We start from the raw sequence: 14,796 nt of genomic DNA on the forward strand, positions 1-14,796 counted from the left end.
GCCAATGCTCCAGCTGCTGATTTACTCATAATCGCTCTGCGTAATAGTGCTATTTCACTCATTGCATCAGTGTCATCATTTTTATTCTCCGATGATTCATTCAATCGTTCTGTGGGTTTGTTGTAACTAAGAAAGAAAGGGTACCATTGCAGACATGTGATTAGAATATCTAAAAAAAAAAAAAAATGCAAATTTTTTTTTTTTTTTTTTTTTTTTCCTTTTTCAATAGTGAACTGGATTCTTGGGGGGTGTTGACTGTTAAGGTGGTGGAAGAGTAAAGTGTCTACTGTGTCTCTGCCATGTTGCCAAATAGAAGATTTGAGACTGATAGTATCGAGAGCATTTTTTTCAAAGTGCTCCATATAGAAATTAGCCAGGGAACGAGAAGAGCCATGGAAGTACCCTCTATCTGTTTATATAAGGTACCCTTTCAGGAGAAGTAACCAGTATGGATAGTGAAATTAAAAAATAAGTAATGTCAGGGGGAAAGCATTTTTCAGTAAATTTAGTGTCAGAAAGGGGGATATTTGTGAATAAGAAGGCAACATCAAAGCTCACCATGATATCATTATTGCTTAAAACTAAATTCTGGGTAGAATTAACATTTTAACTATTTAGCTAATGTAAAGGAGGGGGAGACAGTAGCATCTACCCTCTGTGTCCCACAGTAGATGCTACTGTCTCCCAAATTTATTGCCAAAAATTTATGAATTTTTGGCAATCCGTATATCTGGAGTTGTTAAAAAAAACTAAAGTTTTTTTTAACAACTTCAGGAGGCCAAGATGTGACATATTTTAGAAGCCTTTTTAACTTTTTCTTTTTCCCTTGAGACTTGTAGGATCATAATCCAGCAGTTTATAAGTGATGTGGTCTCTGAGTAGGACATTCATTTTTCTATTATAATCACTGGAATTGAAGACAATAGCAGCATCACATTTGTCAGCTCTAGTAATAATTATGTTGTTGTCTATGTGAAAACCACCATGCTCTATTGCAGCAAATATAAACTTGAACGACTCTTTTTAGAATCTGCAACAGACTTAAAAAACCAGCCTAATCTTAATAAATATGACTGTATTAAACTTCCAAAAATTTGGCAAACTAATTCTTAGGCCTCCCACCCAACAGCATTCATAGCAGGCACCCTTCATTGGACTTTATTATTTAGCCTATCTAATTTCTTTCACTTATTGTTTTTGTGTGTGTGTGTGGTATTACAATTTTAACATTGCCTGATGTCTCTGTCGAAATACTAAAATCAATTAAACCTGTTGTTTAATTATTTCTCTTAATGCTATAAGTTATTCCATTAAAGTGCAACATGAATCTTCCAAAAATTTGGCAAACTAATTCTTAGGCCTCCCACCCAACAGCATTCATAGCAGGCACCCTTCATTGGACTTTATTATTTAGCCTATCTAATTTCTTTCACTTATTGTTTTTGTGTGTGTGTGGTATTACAATTTTAACATTGCCTGATGTCTCTGTCGAAATACTAAAATCAATTAAACCTGTTGTTTAATTATTTCTCTTAATGCTATAAGTTATTCCATTAAAGTGCAACATGAATGTAAACCAGCAACTAAGCCTAAATACTCTTTCTTGTTTAATCCTTTTTCCAAGTGCAGGCAAGCAAAGTTTGCATATAAAGTATCTTCAGGATTAGGATACTCCTGTATGTGGAGGCTGATGACCTCACATCAGTTGCTTTAATATCCCATAATGCACTTCATTTCAGATGTACATCATGCAGTGTATTAAGGGAGGGTCACTACCCAGACCAGTTTCAACCCTTTATGAATTGCATACACAGCATTTTTTTTTTTTTAATATTGATGTGTGGGGTGCAGAAGAGGACTGAGATAATAGTTCATTGATTTTTTTTTTTTTTCTCTTTGAAGAGTTGCAGGTTATAGTTGTTTGAGAATACTTCTTGAGGAAGGCTGTTCCAGGACAGAGGTGGATGGTATATAAGAGGATGAATTGAAGTTACTAACAGGAAAGAAAATCTTTTGCTACAGTTATTTCTTACCAACAAGTGCTTATCCTTTATAAATGCTACATCTTCACATCCATGACATATCACTTCCATTCTAGGAATATGCCTTAAACAAAGATATGGTGGAGAGTTGAAGAAATGAGTAGTTGTAATGAATGACATGATAGTATATAGGAATATATGTATTTTTGGAGCTTTTGATAAGAGACCACATTTGTATGGATGGATGCAGCCATTTTGATAGGTAGCTGCTTAGAGACCAGATGAATATATTGAGTAAAGGAAACTAGAACTGTCAAGGTGGATGATAGCCAGGATGGCATAATGTGATTGTATTATATATATATATATGTTGTGTTCCCTTCATGAGCAGCTACTGGCTCCTTCCTTTCACCTTTTTCTCATGTTATCATATGCTGACTGTATGTTATCTTGTAACCCAAATGGCAAATATATATTGTTTATAAAATGATTAATTTATGTTCAAATGTCTGCATCTGTTCTGCCCATCTCAATGGATTAGTTGTGATCTTGTTGATCTATGTACATACCACTATAGTGTTCTGCATCATGTTTTTAGTTCTCTTTATTATGCAATGCCCACTGCTAATTGTTTGCAGTGGACAGATGTTATAAATCAGTACTTATGTAATGATGATTGCAAACTTCAGTTGGAAACTGAGCTAATCTTAGTCAGGGAATAAGGTTGAATATGCATGCTTTAGCCCAGTATCTAAATGGTAGCCCCCTGGACCATATGCAGCTTGCTAAATGAAGTTTTTACCTCCAAATAAAGAATAAACCAAATTTCATTTCTGAATTTTCTTCCCTATTTTATCTAGTGGAACATCCTGCAGTTATAGGCCTGTGATCTCACTTTTTTTCAATAAATGTAATTAATATTTACTTTCATTGCAAAATTATGCACCCTCAGCTCTATGCCTTTTGTAACTGACCACTTGATTGCAACTTTGTACATATGGCATGACTATGGAAGTGGAGTTGCTGGTTTGTTGGAAAGAAATGGAATCAAATCTCAAATTGCATTGTATTATGTGGCTAGATCTACATCAACATGCATTATGTGGGTCTTTGCTGGGCCTATCTAACAAACGGGCAAGGCAGTGAAAATAAAAGGGGCAGAAATTGTGCTCTTACACATAGAAAATTCAAACATTATAGAGAAGTGGATGCCAGATATGGTCACATGCTTCTGTACATTAAATGTGTTGGTTGAATGCTGAAAAATGTTTAGTGAGAATTTCAAACTTAAGACTTTCTTCCTTTGTACTGGAAGAAATAAAATGTGATACTAAAAGTTTCTTACCTCACTTGCTTTCCTACCTGATATTACACATTTGATTGCATTAAATATTGCTCTGTAAGGAAAAGACCAAAATATCTAATCTTTAGTCATACAGCTGGTTTTTGTAACAAGCTGACATTGTTGAAATCAAATCTAGAAATGAAATTTGAATTCTGCAAGCTTTTTTGAAGAAATGACAATACTCAGGGAAATTATAGATTTTAAACTTTCCTCAGCTCAACATTCTTACTGAGAATTCTGTGAGAGGTATAAAAATCTAGCCTTACTTGAAAGTCATGTATAAAATTTCATGCTACTGCAAGTAACTGCCACAGTTTTATTATTTCAGCCTTCCATCAGAGGGCAATAAGAGCAACTATTGTTGCAAGTACCAATTACAGTTATTGTACTTTTCAGTACTAAAATGATACACCCAACAACTTGTCATCAACTGTGTAAGTTCACAACATATCTGGTTGTCAACTATAAGATATGAATAGTAAAACTTTGTTGCATTCCAGCACTGGATCACTGTGGAAATATAAACTAGAGAATAAAAAATAATGTCTTAAAAATGCTTTTCAGGGACATAGCAGAGACAGGGACCTTAAAAGGATGAAGGAATGTCTAATGCTTAAAGGGAAGACAGATGGTGTTTTGGAGGACACAATGCATTGGTCATTCTTACAAATTGCATCATGGAGACACTTATGATTTTTTCAAATACTTTACAACAAATCTGCAGGCACTCTGTACTATTTAAATACTGCTTTCATATATAAAACTGTGCAGTTCTGTAATAATAGCACTCTCATTCCAGAACCTCTTGGACTATATTTTCATTCTTTGTGCAGTTCAAATTATCACAATGTCTTCATAGCAGATTGCCAGCATATTTTACTAATATCAACCAAAATGTCTAATATATGAGGGTGGTCTGAAAAGTTCTTGGCCTAACAATGAAAAAACAAATTTATAATTTCAAAATTATTTTTATTTTTCAACATAATCTCCCTTAAGACTAATATATTTATTCCAGCGATGCTCCAGTGCTATTATCCTATCCCTGTAGTGGCTTTCAGTAAGACTGCAAAATACCCCTCTACAGCTGCAATTACCTCTTGATTCGAAGTAAAACGCTGACCAGCAGGGAAGAGATAGAAGTCAGAGGGAGCCAAATCTCAGGAATAGGGTGGATGTTCCAACAATTCATAGTGCAGATCTCTTAATTTTCCTATTGCCAAAACATCTTTGTGGGCAGGTGCATTGTCCTGATGAAAGACGATTTTTTTTTCTTCTGCAAACCAGGTCTTTTCTCCCGAATTTTTTCATCTAGCCAGGTTAAAAGATCGGAATAATATTCCCGGTTATTGTTTTACCCTTTTCAAGATAATTAATAAACAAAATGCCTTTAGCATCCTAAAACACCCATGCCATAACCTTTCCTGCTGATGGAACGGACGTTGTCTTCTTTGGTGCTGAATAACCGACTTCTGTCCACTGTTTTGACTGCTGTTTGGATTCTAGTGAGTAATGGTGAATCCAAGTCTCATCCATAGTAATAAATCGATGCACAAAATCAGTTTTATTCTTGTTAAAACGCTCCAAGAGTACTGTTCAGAGATTTTCGTGCAAGTGTGTTTTTGATCTGTTGCGAGCAAGTGTGGCACCCATCTTGTACAAAGCTTTCTCATTTGCAATTCTCCATGCAAAATATATCCTACATATTCTTTTGAAATGCCTAGTCTCAGCAACTTCATGCACTTTGACTTGCCAGTCATCCAATACCATATCATGCACTTGATCAATGATTTCTGGTGTTTTGGACATCCTTCACATGGGTCATCTTCAAGGCTGGTACGATCATGTTTAAACTCGGCAGCCCATTTCTTAATTGTCGAAAACGAAGGCGAAGAGTGCCCATAATTTTTTATAAACTTCGAATGAATTTCTTTTGGCATTAAACCTTCTTTTACAAAGAATTTTATACTGCATGATACTCAATTTTATTCATTTCAAGGGATACAGACGACACTTTTGCTTCAGACAACTGTATAAAAAAAGCTACTTGATCGAATGACTTGTAATTTCACATGGATGCTTATGACAGATGTACCAAAAAAAAAAAATCTTGCCGATAGTGTTGCATCTATGTTCAAGGCCGAGAACTTTTCAGACCATCCTCATATTTAAATTACATAAACTTACATTAGCACTAACAGAAATAATGCTCAATCATTATCACTTGTTCCTATTCACCTTGCCATAACCACTGGATTTCACAAAGTTTTTGTTGGCACTTCATCATCTTAGCAATCAGGTGATGGTAGGAATCACAAGTAATAATAAAAAAGGACCGGAGCAATGATCTGGTTAAGATGACCACTTTGAATATCATTGCTATGTCATATTTTTCAAGGATCACTGTAATAAGGTTTTCTTGCTTCAAATACAAAAGGCAGGGTTATTGTACTCTCATAATTATGGCTTGAAAAATTTTGTGCCAGCTCACCAGTCAGGTAAATATCTAATTAGCCAGTCAGATATTAGCCTGGGTGTACCATTCCATGTACCTGACATATATCACAATCATGTTTTATCCTGGATCTGGAAAATCATAAGCTATGGCTAATTTTTATGCTGTAGAACTACCAGTATTGAAGGAAATATGTTATCTACTTATGTATTAGTGTTTTATATCAGTCTGTGAAAATGTATGTATTTTATAAAATAATGAGATATTCACATTATTTTTTTATATTAACGACTTTTTTCAGCTCTGTTTTCATCCCTAACACTTTCGTCTTTAATTATTCTTACGGGGGGGGGGGGGGGAGCAAACAGTTTATTTGCATAGGTTTCTGTACAGATAAGACATGCTAGGAATATGTTTTCTGGTGCTTTTCCACAAAAAAAAAAAAAAAAATCGCACAAAATAAACTATTTTTTATTTTCTTGACTAGTTTTGCAAAAATTCTTCTGTTTGGCTTCCTAACAGAATATAGTCAGGACAATTACATGAATAAAATAAAGTAGAAAACAAGTGATAACAGTTACAACTCTAGTGAAAATATTTGACAGGTGGGAGATCTGGAGAAGTATGTTGATCAGAACATTTCAGACACCGAGAATGAACATAGACAAATCAGGGCTGGCAGCACATACAACAGAAACATCAAGTTGCATGGCAACAAACAAGAATGCTCCACATAGATTACTGTTTTTTTTTGAAGAGCATTCAAAGAAACAGAAATGATGAAACATCTTCTACAGTACAACAAGGGATGATTTTATATGAAGTTTAGTCTTCATTTTAACTCATCATGACATACTTGTAACTACCAGTAGTATACAGCAACCTGCAGACAGCATAATAGAGAATGCGTGCTTTCCATTGTTTAATCTTATTCAAATATTTCACTAGAGTTGTTAACTGTTATTTCTTGTTTTCTAATTTTTTACGTTATTCATGTAATTATCCTGATGAAGTGAAACAGAATTTTCATGAAACTAATTGAGAAAATAAAAATGATATTAAACAAAGATGCCAATAATTCACTGTTGACCTTCATCCCATACTCAGATAGGATGACATTATTAAAACTGAAAGGTCAACCACTAGATATCAATCTTATACAGGTTTATGCCCCTACTGCTGACAAGAGTGATACTGAGATTTTTATGATCAATTAAAAGAACTAATGAAAAATATAAAGAAACATTACTAACATCATCATGGGTAATTTCAATGCTAAAGTTGGGAAAGGGAGATATAATTGGCAAACATGGACTGGGAACAAGAAATGAGAGAGACCATCTTATTCAATTCTGCCAAGAAGAGGAACTAACAATCACAAACACATGGTTTAAGCTACCATCCCGAATATCTTGGTCACCTACTTCGTATTGATAAATATGATACTTCAATTGATTATAAAAGGAAAAATAAATGGAAGAAGAGGACAAGGAAGGCGAAGAAAATCTTGACTGGTAGATATCAGACAGTGGATTGGGATGAGCTGTTAGGGACTGTTCAGAGTGGCTGAGGATCGATGAAAATTTGCCAAGGTGGTCGCCAACCTCCAATAGGAGATGACACTCAAAGAAGAAGAAATATTCTCAACAGAATAAAACTACATTAGTGTGTTTCTGAATTCTGATTGATTCCGAAACATTGTGAGATGAACACAGCGACAACTTAGGAAAAATTAGAAAACATTTAGGTTAGAATCAAAATAAAGAAATATTTGGAAATATGCTTCTTTCTGAACTTCACAAGATTTAATATCCACTATGAACATTCGTATTCTGCATTTTCCATCACTAGGTAAGAAATAAGCTGATTACTGCTATTCACTTTTTATCTTCTTTAGGTTACCGTGTCGCAGTAAGTAAAATGGTACATATATATCCTGGCCTCTCATTGATCATATTCCATTATGACAAAATTGGTGACAACTGATGAAACAGGCATTTGTAATGACTAACATTTTCCAACAGATGTGATAAGTAAGGTTAAACATGCAAAAAACTATTTACCATATAAAAACAGAATTAGCATTATATAAATAAATCCCGATGATTATACCGAACCTCTTTTTCTGATATTTTTATTTAACTCTCCATCTAAAAATTCTCACTCATCCTGGACAACCCAACGAGTGCATTTTTCAAGCCGTGCTCATAATGCAATCTAATAATATTGTCTCAGTTCAGTGGAATGTGGCTGAAACATGATTGCCTTCACTTGTTTGGCATTATGCCATTTTATGGGAAAGCATCCTTGCTTCAGTCACCAAAAGTTACCCATTCTTGAACTAAATACCTAGGATTTATGAGATAAGATGCTGGTAACACTTCCTTTACTATGGAAAATTGAACATTCATATAAAATATGAAATATATAGCCAATCTCTAGAATGAGAAGTCTAATCTGTTAGCATATGATATTGCCATACTAGAATAACTTTTATTACTTTTCGTGTAAGCATATACTAATCTTGATATGAAGATCATTACTACAATATGAATAAATGTAGTTTATGTTTGAGTGACTTTTGTTACTACTTTATATGCTCAACCACCATGATACATCAGGTGGTTGAGCCATCAATACATCAGGGCATCAACTCCAGATATCCTACCCTAGCCAGACACAGTGAATTCCTGAATTTCCATCAGATTTGCTGGTAGTTGGTCACCGGTCAAACATCTGTTTCCCCACATCTGACAGATATTAAATGGGATTGAGATTCAGTACACTAACCACTTTGTCAACCAGGTCGGTGTTACTGTCCACTTTTATGATACTGTTATTGTTATAACAGTGAACAACTCTAGTGAAAATATTTAAGCAATGGAAAGCATGCATTCGCTATTACATGGGCTGCTGGTTAATGTTACAATCAAAGATACTGTTACTATCAGAAGCTGTTTGAAGTCAGTCAGGTCACCTTTGACCATCATCACGTACATCTGAGCGCAGATATTCTCCTGGAAGCAGTCTTTTGGTTATAACTTGTGCTCACCATGTGTGACTGGCAGATTCCATGTAAAAATCAATGTTTGAGAGCAAATATTTTTTTTTGAACTTAAACTATAACATGAGGTTACATTTTAATATGCTTAAAGCTGCTGGATTCCAACTACTCCGTTAAAGTGAAGGTTTTTTCCGTCAAAATTCAGGCTTAAGCTAGCTTGAATTACAGTAAGGCCAGTTTATGAAATAATGTCATTTTTTAGTCACCCTTATAGACAAGAAAGAAAAAAATTCTTTCTCTCTTTAATTTATAAAACTTTATAACAAATATATGTACAGGCAGTCCCCGGGTTACAAATGACATACGTTCCTGAGAGTGTCTTTAATTCGGATCCCTGATGAACAGCACATATGTGGTAATATAACAAATATATGTACAGGCAGTCCCCGGGTTACAAATGACATACGTTCCTGAGAGTGTCTTTAATTCGGATCCCTGATGAACAGCACATATGTGGTAATAATAATAATATCTCTGTACTGTAATAATAAGTTACAGAAACTTCATTTACAGACATTTTCATTGATGTCCAATTGCAGTGTGCATTGTCACTATCCACCACAGCTTTTCTGGCTTTGGCAATGTCTTCTTCTGTGAAGCCACAAAAATCATCACAGAAATGAGGGCACAGTTTCTTCTACACCCCTTTAATTGTTGATTGCTTCACTTCCTCCCAAGAATCAGCAATGTTTTTGATGGCATCATGGATGTTATAGTTCTTTCAGAACTCTCTCAAGGTCATCACATCATCTTCCGTAGACTTGACTGTTTGCCTAAGTAATAAACCTTAAATACAGAAATGACCCCCTAGTCCATTGACTGTAGTAACGATGTAGTGTTGGGTGGTAAAAATATGACCTTTACATTAGAGTGAAGGTCATCTAAAGATGTTGGATGTCTGGGAGTATTGTCCAGAAAAAGCAGAATTTTAAAGGGAATTTTCTTTTCTGAACAATAACGTTCCACAGCAGGAATAAAACAACCATGTTTGAATCAATCTTCAAACATGGCAAGTGTGACCCAGGCCCTTAAATTTGACTTCCAAATAATGGGAAGAGCTGTTTTAATAATGCAGCAAAGTGGATTTGTTTATATGTGAGAAAGAAGCTAGTTCCCAAATTATTAATTATCCTTATGGGGAGCCTTGGGCTTTCGTAAGTAGAGTACGCTGTAAGTTGGGCTGTCTGTAATCCGGGGACCGCCTGTATATAGATAGACAGATAAAATGTGTTACTCAGCTCCATTTTATCATAAACAAATAGAAAATAACAAAAACAGTCCAAATCTTATAATGATGTTTAATAAGTATTTTCTTTCAGGTGCCCACTCCTGTTCTCACTGCATGTGATTGGTTTACAGAGGTCTTGAATGAAGAATAGACTTAATGACTCATGTTTACCTGAAAATATTATTTATACTTTCAAAAAAAGAACATAGCTTATTTAAAGAGTTTATTTTTTGCAGTATTTTATGAATTTACAATGCAGTTTAGCAACTATATACAGTTTTAGTTTGATAAAAGCTTTTTAAAGATATTAAATTATGCTAGTCTGTGGACTTTATTTCATCGATGCACAGCATTTCAAAATATGAATATTTAAAAACTAATTGTTAGTGTGGCTTCTGCTCAGTTTAGTTACACAACTAACATTATATAACATAGTAGACATGCTTGTAATAATGTTCATTTTATTATCCTTTTTTTTGTCTATATAAAAAAAAAACAATCTTCAGTGACTATGTCTAAGAGAGAGCTGAGGAAATACCAGCTTTTTGCAGCTCCTCAATTAATTCTCCACTCTGATGCATCTGCAGTAAGATATCACATCCACCAACAAATTCTCCATTGATAAAAACTTGTGGGATTGTTGGCCATTGTGTAAATTCTTTGATTCCTATAACAGATAAGAACATCAATTACAGAAGTGTAGGTATATACCACATTTATTGTGTATAATTCAAAAACAAACAAACACACACACAAACATACAGAAAATGTTTCACATTATATATATATATGTAGAAAGTATTTTACCTTTGGTATAATAAATGTTAAAGATACCAAGCTATTTTAAACCTGGTTTTACTCAAAACCAGGTTTAAAATAGCTTGGTAAAAACAGTGAGCTCTCAATTATTCACCTGCACAGAAAAACCACTTTACTGGTCAGCTTACTGAGGGTTTCATCATATGACGCTAGGATAACTGAGGGATTATTGTGTATGCAATAACCAGCTGATATAATTTTCAACCTATTAGGGAATAGCACAGTAATGCTAAAAGTGTCATTTCTTCAGTTAGATGGTTAAATCTAGGGAGGAAAAAGAAATTCAGAGAAATAATCAGAGATAAAAAAATAATAAGAATAAAAATGAAAGAAAAAGCAAGATGCAATTATGGAAAAAAGAATATAATTCAGTGAAATTTCAAACACAGTGAAAACTGATAGAACTACAGTATCTCTAATCCAGAGTTCTGTAACATTTTGATACACCATTTTCTTACTTGTATATGGAAATATGACTTTTATCAGTGAGATACTTCTTATCTACAAAATTTCATTGATGAGATTACAGTAAAGTTCATCCAGTGGTGGGCTCTCGCCATTCTCTTGGTTCCGCATTGTTGGGAATTGAACTATACTTGTAAATGAATATTGACCAGTGGTTGCCAGTGTTCTTACATGATTATAGGAAAGCATGAGTAGTAGCAGTTGTTTTGATGGAGCAATCTCAATGTCAATCAAGATACCTATGAAAAAGGCATAATGTAGAAACAGATTACTTATGAGAAAGGGGCTGTTAGAAAGGGAATCATCTATCAGGCATACTGCCCTCTTCTGTATACATTCAAGAATTTAGATGTGCCAAGTTTTTGGATTCAGATTGGGTTTTGGATGCACCACCCCAAATATAATAATATTCTAAAGTTGGTCAGATTTGGAATTTATGAAGGGTTAGGAGTTGAGTAGAAGTGAAGTAATGTTGTGAACTAGAGAATGCCAAGTTTTGTAGAGAGTGAGGAGACTAACTATGGATGTAATATGCTTAAAGCTAGATGTAAAGAGTCAGCCCAAGAAGGGAAAAGTCATGACTGGAAATCTGAACATTGTCAAACATAAGAGGGAATGAAGTAGGATCGTTTTTCTAGATAATAAAATAAAAATAATTAAGATAATTAAAGCTATGCTTTGATAACATCAAAATGTAAGATTATCTTCACTTGTGAATAGTGAGGAGATCAGTGTTTAAGATACTGGTTTTGGAAGATTTGAAGGTTGAATCATTTGAGTACTGTAAGGTTTCTTGAATGAATAAAAGGAATGGAGAGTAATGTTATCAGCAAAACTATAAATAGCATTTGAAGTTAGTGAGTTGACTGGTGTACAGGAGTTTTTGTTTTAGTAGTGCAAGGACACCTGAAAGCATACTATACCAATAAAGCAAAAGCATAAACAGGTACAAAAATTTCATAAAAACATACATAAGACTCACATGTTAAAGCTCATGTATGCTAAGCTACATGTACAAAATCTATATAAGGTGATAAATATTAATGCTCTATAAAAATTTAAAAACAGAAATAACACTTGTTGAATCTAATAAAATCTCTCTGATTTTATCAGATTCAACAGATAGTGTATGGGACTCAGACAGATCATGAATATAACTAAAATAGTGACAGTACTCATTGATGAAATGAGAGCAGTGGGTTAAAATGCGAGTGATACGGTTAGTCCAGCACCACATAGCTTGCAGAGGCATATCATCATCCCCTCTATAAGGATGATGACATAAGTGATCACATCCCCCACATCTCACACAAGGATGTAAGTTGTGCCCTGCTACAATTTGATTTCAGACTTGATCTGATAGTTCATCGTTGGTCTCCATTTCATGATGGCTACCACCGTTAGATAAAAGTTTGTCTGTAATCACTTTAGGGAACAAGCAGGTGATGAAACTTGAAAAATAGGATGAAATAACTACAGTATCTGCAGCCTTGTTTTCCTTAATCCAAATGTGGTTTGGGATCAGATATAGTTTCTGTAATAGAGAAGACATGTTGGCTATGAGAGAGAGAACCCTGAATGATTCTGCAGCCCTATACTATTTATCTGGAGGGTTTTTTTTATGTAGGAAGCTCCATAAATCTATTATTTGGTAACCTCCATGGAATCAACAGACTCACTGTGGGAGGCCGACTCAAACCAATAACATGTCTATCATAATGAGCATTGAAGTTATTCACACTACCTGTATTCAGAATGCACTCAAGCAATGCATTCCACCCACTAACAACTCTTCACATAAAAAACCTACTCCTCACACCCTCCTTCACCACATCTTTATACAATTATACAACTTCCAAGGATGACATCTCATTCTTATCATCTTAACATCCACTCTCTTTATAATTTCTTCTGTATTAATCTGGTAAAATCCCTTAACTAACTTGGTCTTATGATATCTCCTCTTTTCCTCCTATCTACCAATCTCTGTAATCCACGTTCTCTTAAACGCTCTTCATAACCAACACTCCAGAGATGTTATGTTGGAGGTTTAATGGATTTTTTACAACACTCACAAAGAATTAAAATAGAATTTAATACTTCTATGGAAGTTTACTATGGAAAAGGAAAAGAACAATTGTTTACCCTTCCTAGACACCTTAGTCACGCACCTGCCTAATGATACACTTGCCTTCACTGTATACAGAAAACCCACACACACAGGCAGATACATTCACAAACTCTCCCACCACCACCCCTCACAACAATATGGCATCATTAAAACCCTTACCAAGAGAGCCCACAATCTTTGTTCCAGTGGAACCGCCCTCACTACTGAGCTTAACCACATACACAGAACTTTCCTCTCCAATGGCTACAGCGAACAAAGCATCAAAAAAATAATAAATTCCTCCCCATTCCCCGTCCCTCTCTTCAACAAGAATTCAAAAATGCCATCACCATACCCTACATCCGTGGCACTTCGGAAAAAATAGCCAAGATACTAAAAAAGCATAACCTACACACAGCATATAAGCCCTACTGCAAACTGGCTACCCTTATCCGTTCTACAAAAGATCAGCTCCCTCCTCTCTCTCTGCCTGGAGTTTACAAAGTACCCTGTTCCTGTAAGCTTGCATACTTTGGACAGACAGGCAGATCAGCGTCCATCCGCCTGGAGGAACACAAGTCGTACATCGTTAAACACAACTATGGCCATTCAGGCTTGGCTGACCACATTTTGGACACCACCCACAGAGTATCATGGAAGAAAACTGCCATGCTCCACCACAGCAAATTCAAGAAAGAGAGACTTTTCTTAGAAGCAGCAGCAGCTCTCAAAAACCAACCAAATCTTAACAAATACGGTTGCATTAAGCTTCCGAAGATTTGGGAAACAGTCATCACCAGAGGTCCCACCTTACATTCCAGGCCACCTACAACTGCCCTTAGAGGGCGCTCCACCTAGATAGGACTTTATTGTCACCCACGTGGTTGGGCTTAGTATTGTAAGTTTTTGTGTGCATGTTACATTAATTGTCTTTGTAATCCCCGTAGATGTCCTAGTGACTAGGACGAAATATAGGAAGTATTAAATTCTATTTTAATTCTTTGCGAGTGTTGTAAAAAATCCATTAAACCTCCAACATAATGTCCTCACAGCACTTAAGCCTCTACACAAGAACTCCAGAGATTATATCACTTTTGGTCACTTAGTTTACATTAAGATGTAAACTAAGTGACCAAAACTGAGCACAATAGTCCATATGTGGTCTGACAAATGCCATATATAGAGGCACCACCACCACCACTTCCTTATCCCTCCATGGCAATGTACTTTTTTTTTATCATAAGAGCAACACGACGTGCAGTCTTTGCAACACATGCGATGTGTCCCTAGAACTTCAGTCCAATATAGTATGTAGTCTTATTATCTCT

At 35.1% G+C, this 14,796-nt stretch overlaps 2 protein-coding genes across 2 annotated transcripts in view; one reads left to right on the plus strand and one right to left on the minus strand.

Moving 5' to 3' along the window:
* Positions 1-10,288, plus strand: part of LOC150102520 (uncharacterized) — a 125,095-nt gene extending 114,807 nt beyond the window's left edge. The window contains exon 6 of the mRNA XM_090398852.1: positions 10,166-10,288. Coding sequence (XP_090254978.1) covers positions 10,166-10,225 — 60 coding nt within the window. The 3' untranslated portion in view covers positions 10,226-10,288. The remainder of the gene's footprint in view (positions 1-10,165) is intronic.
* The window catches only part of Grx5 (Glutaredoxin 5), a 39,242-nt gene continuing 34,726 nt past the window's right edge, over positions 10,281-14,796 (minus strand). Inside the window, exon 2 of the mRNA XM_090398853.1 lies at positions 10,281-10,741. Within this exon, the coding sequence (XP_090254979.1) occupies positions 10,590-10,741 (152 nt within the window). The 3' untranslated portion in view covers positions 10,281-10,589. The remainder of the gene's footprint in view (positions 10,742-14,796) is intronic.

Source organism: Typopeltis vanoorti, chromosome 10, assembly GCF_054136105.1.
Source record: "Typopeltis vanoorti isolate ZY-2024b chromosome 10, IOZ_Tvanoo_1.0, whole genome shotgun sequence".
Classification (NCBI taxonomy): Eukaryota; Metazoa; Arthropoda; class Arachnida; order Uropygi; family Thelyphonidae; genus Typopeltis; species Typopeltis vanoorti.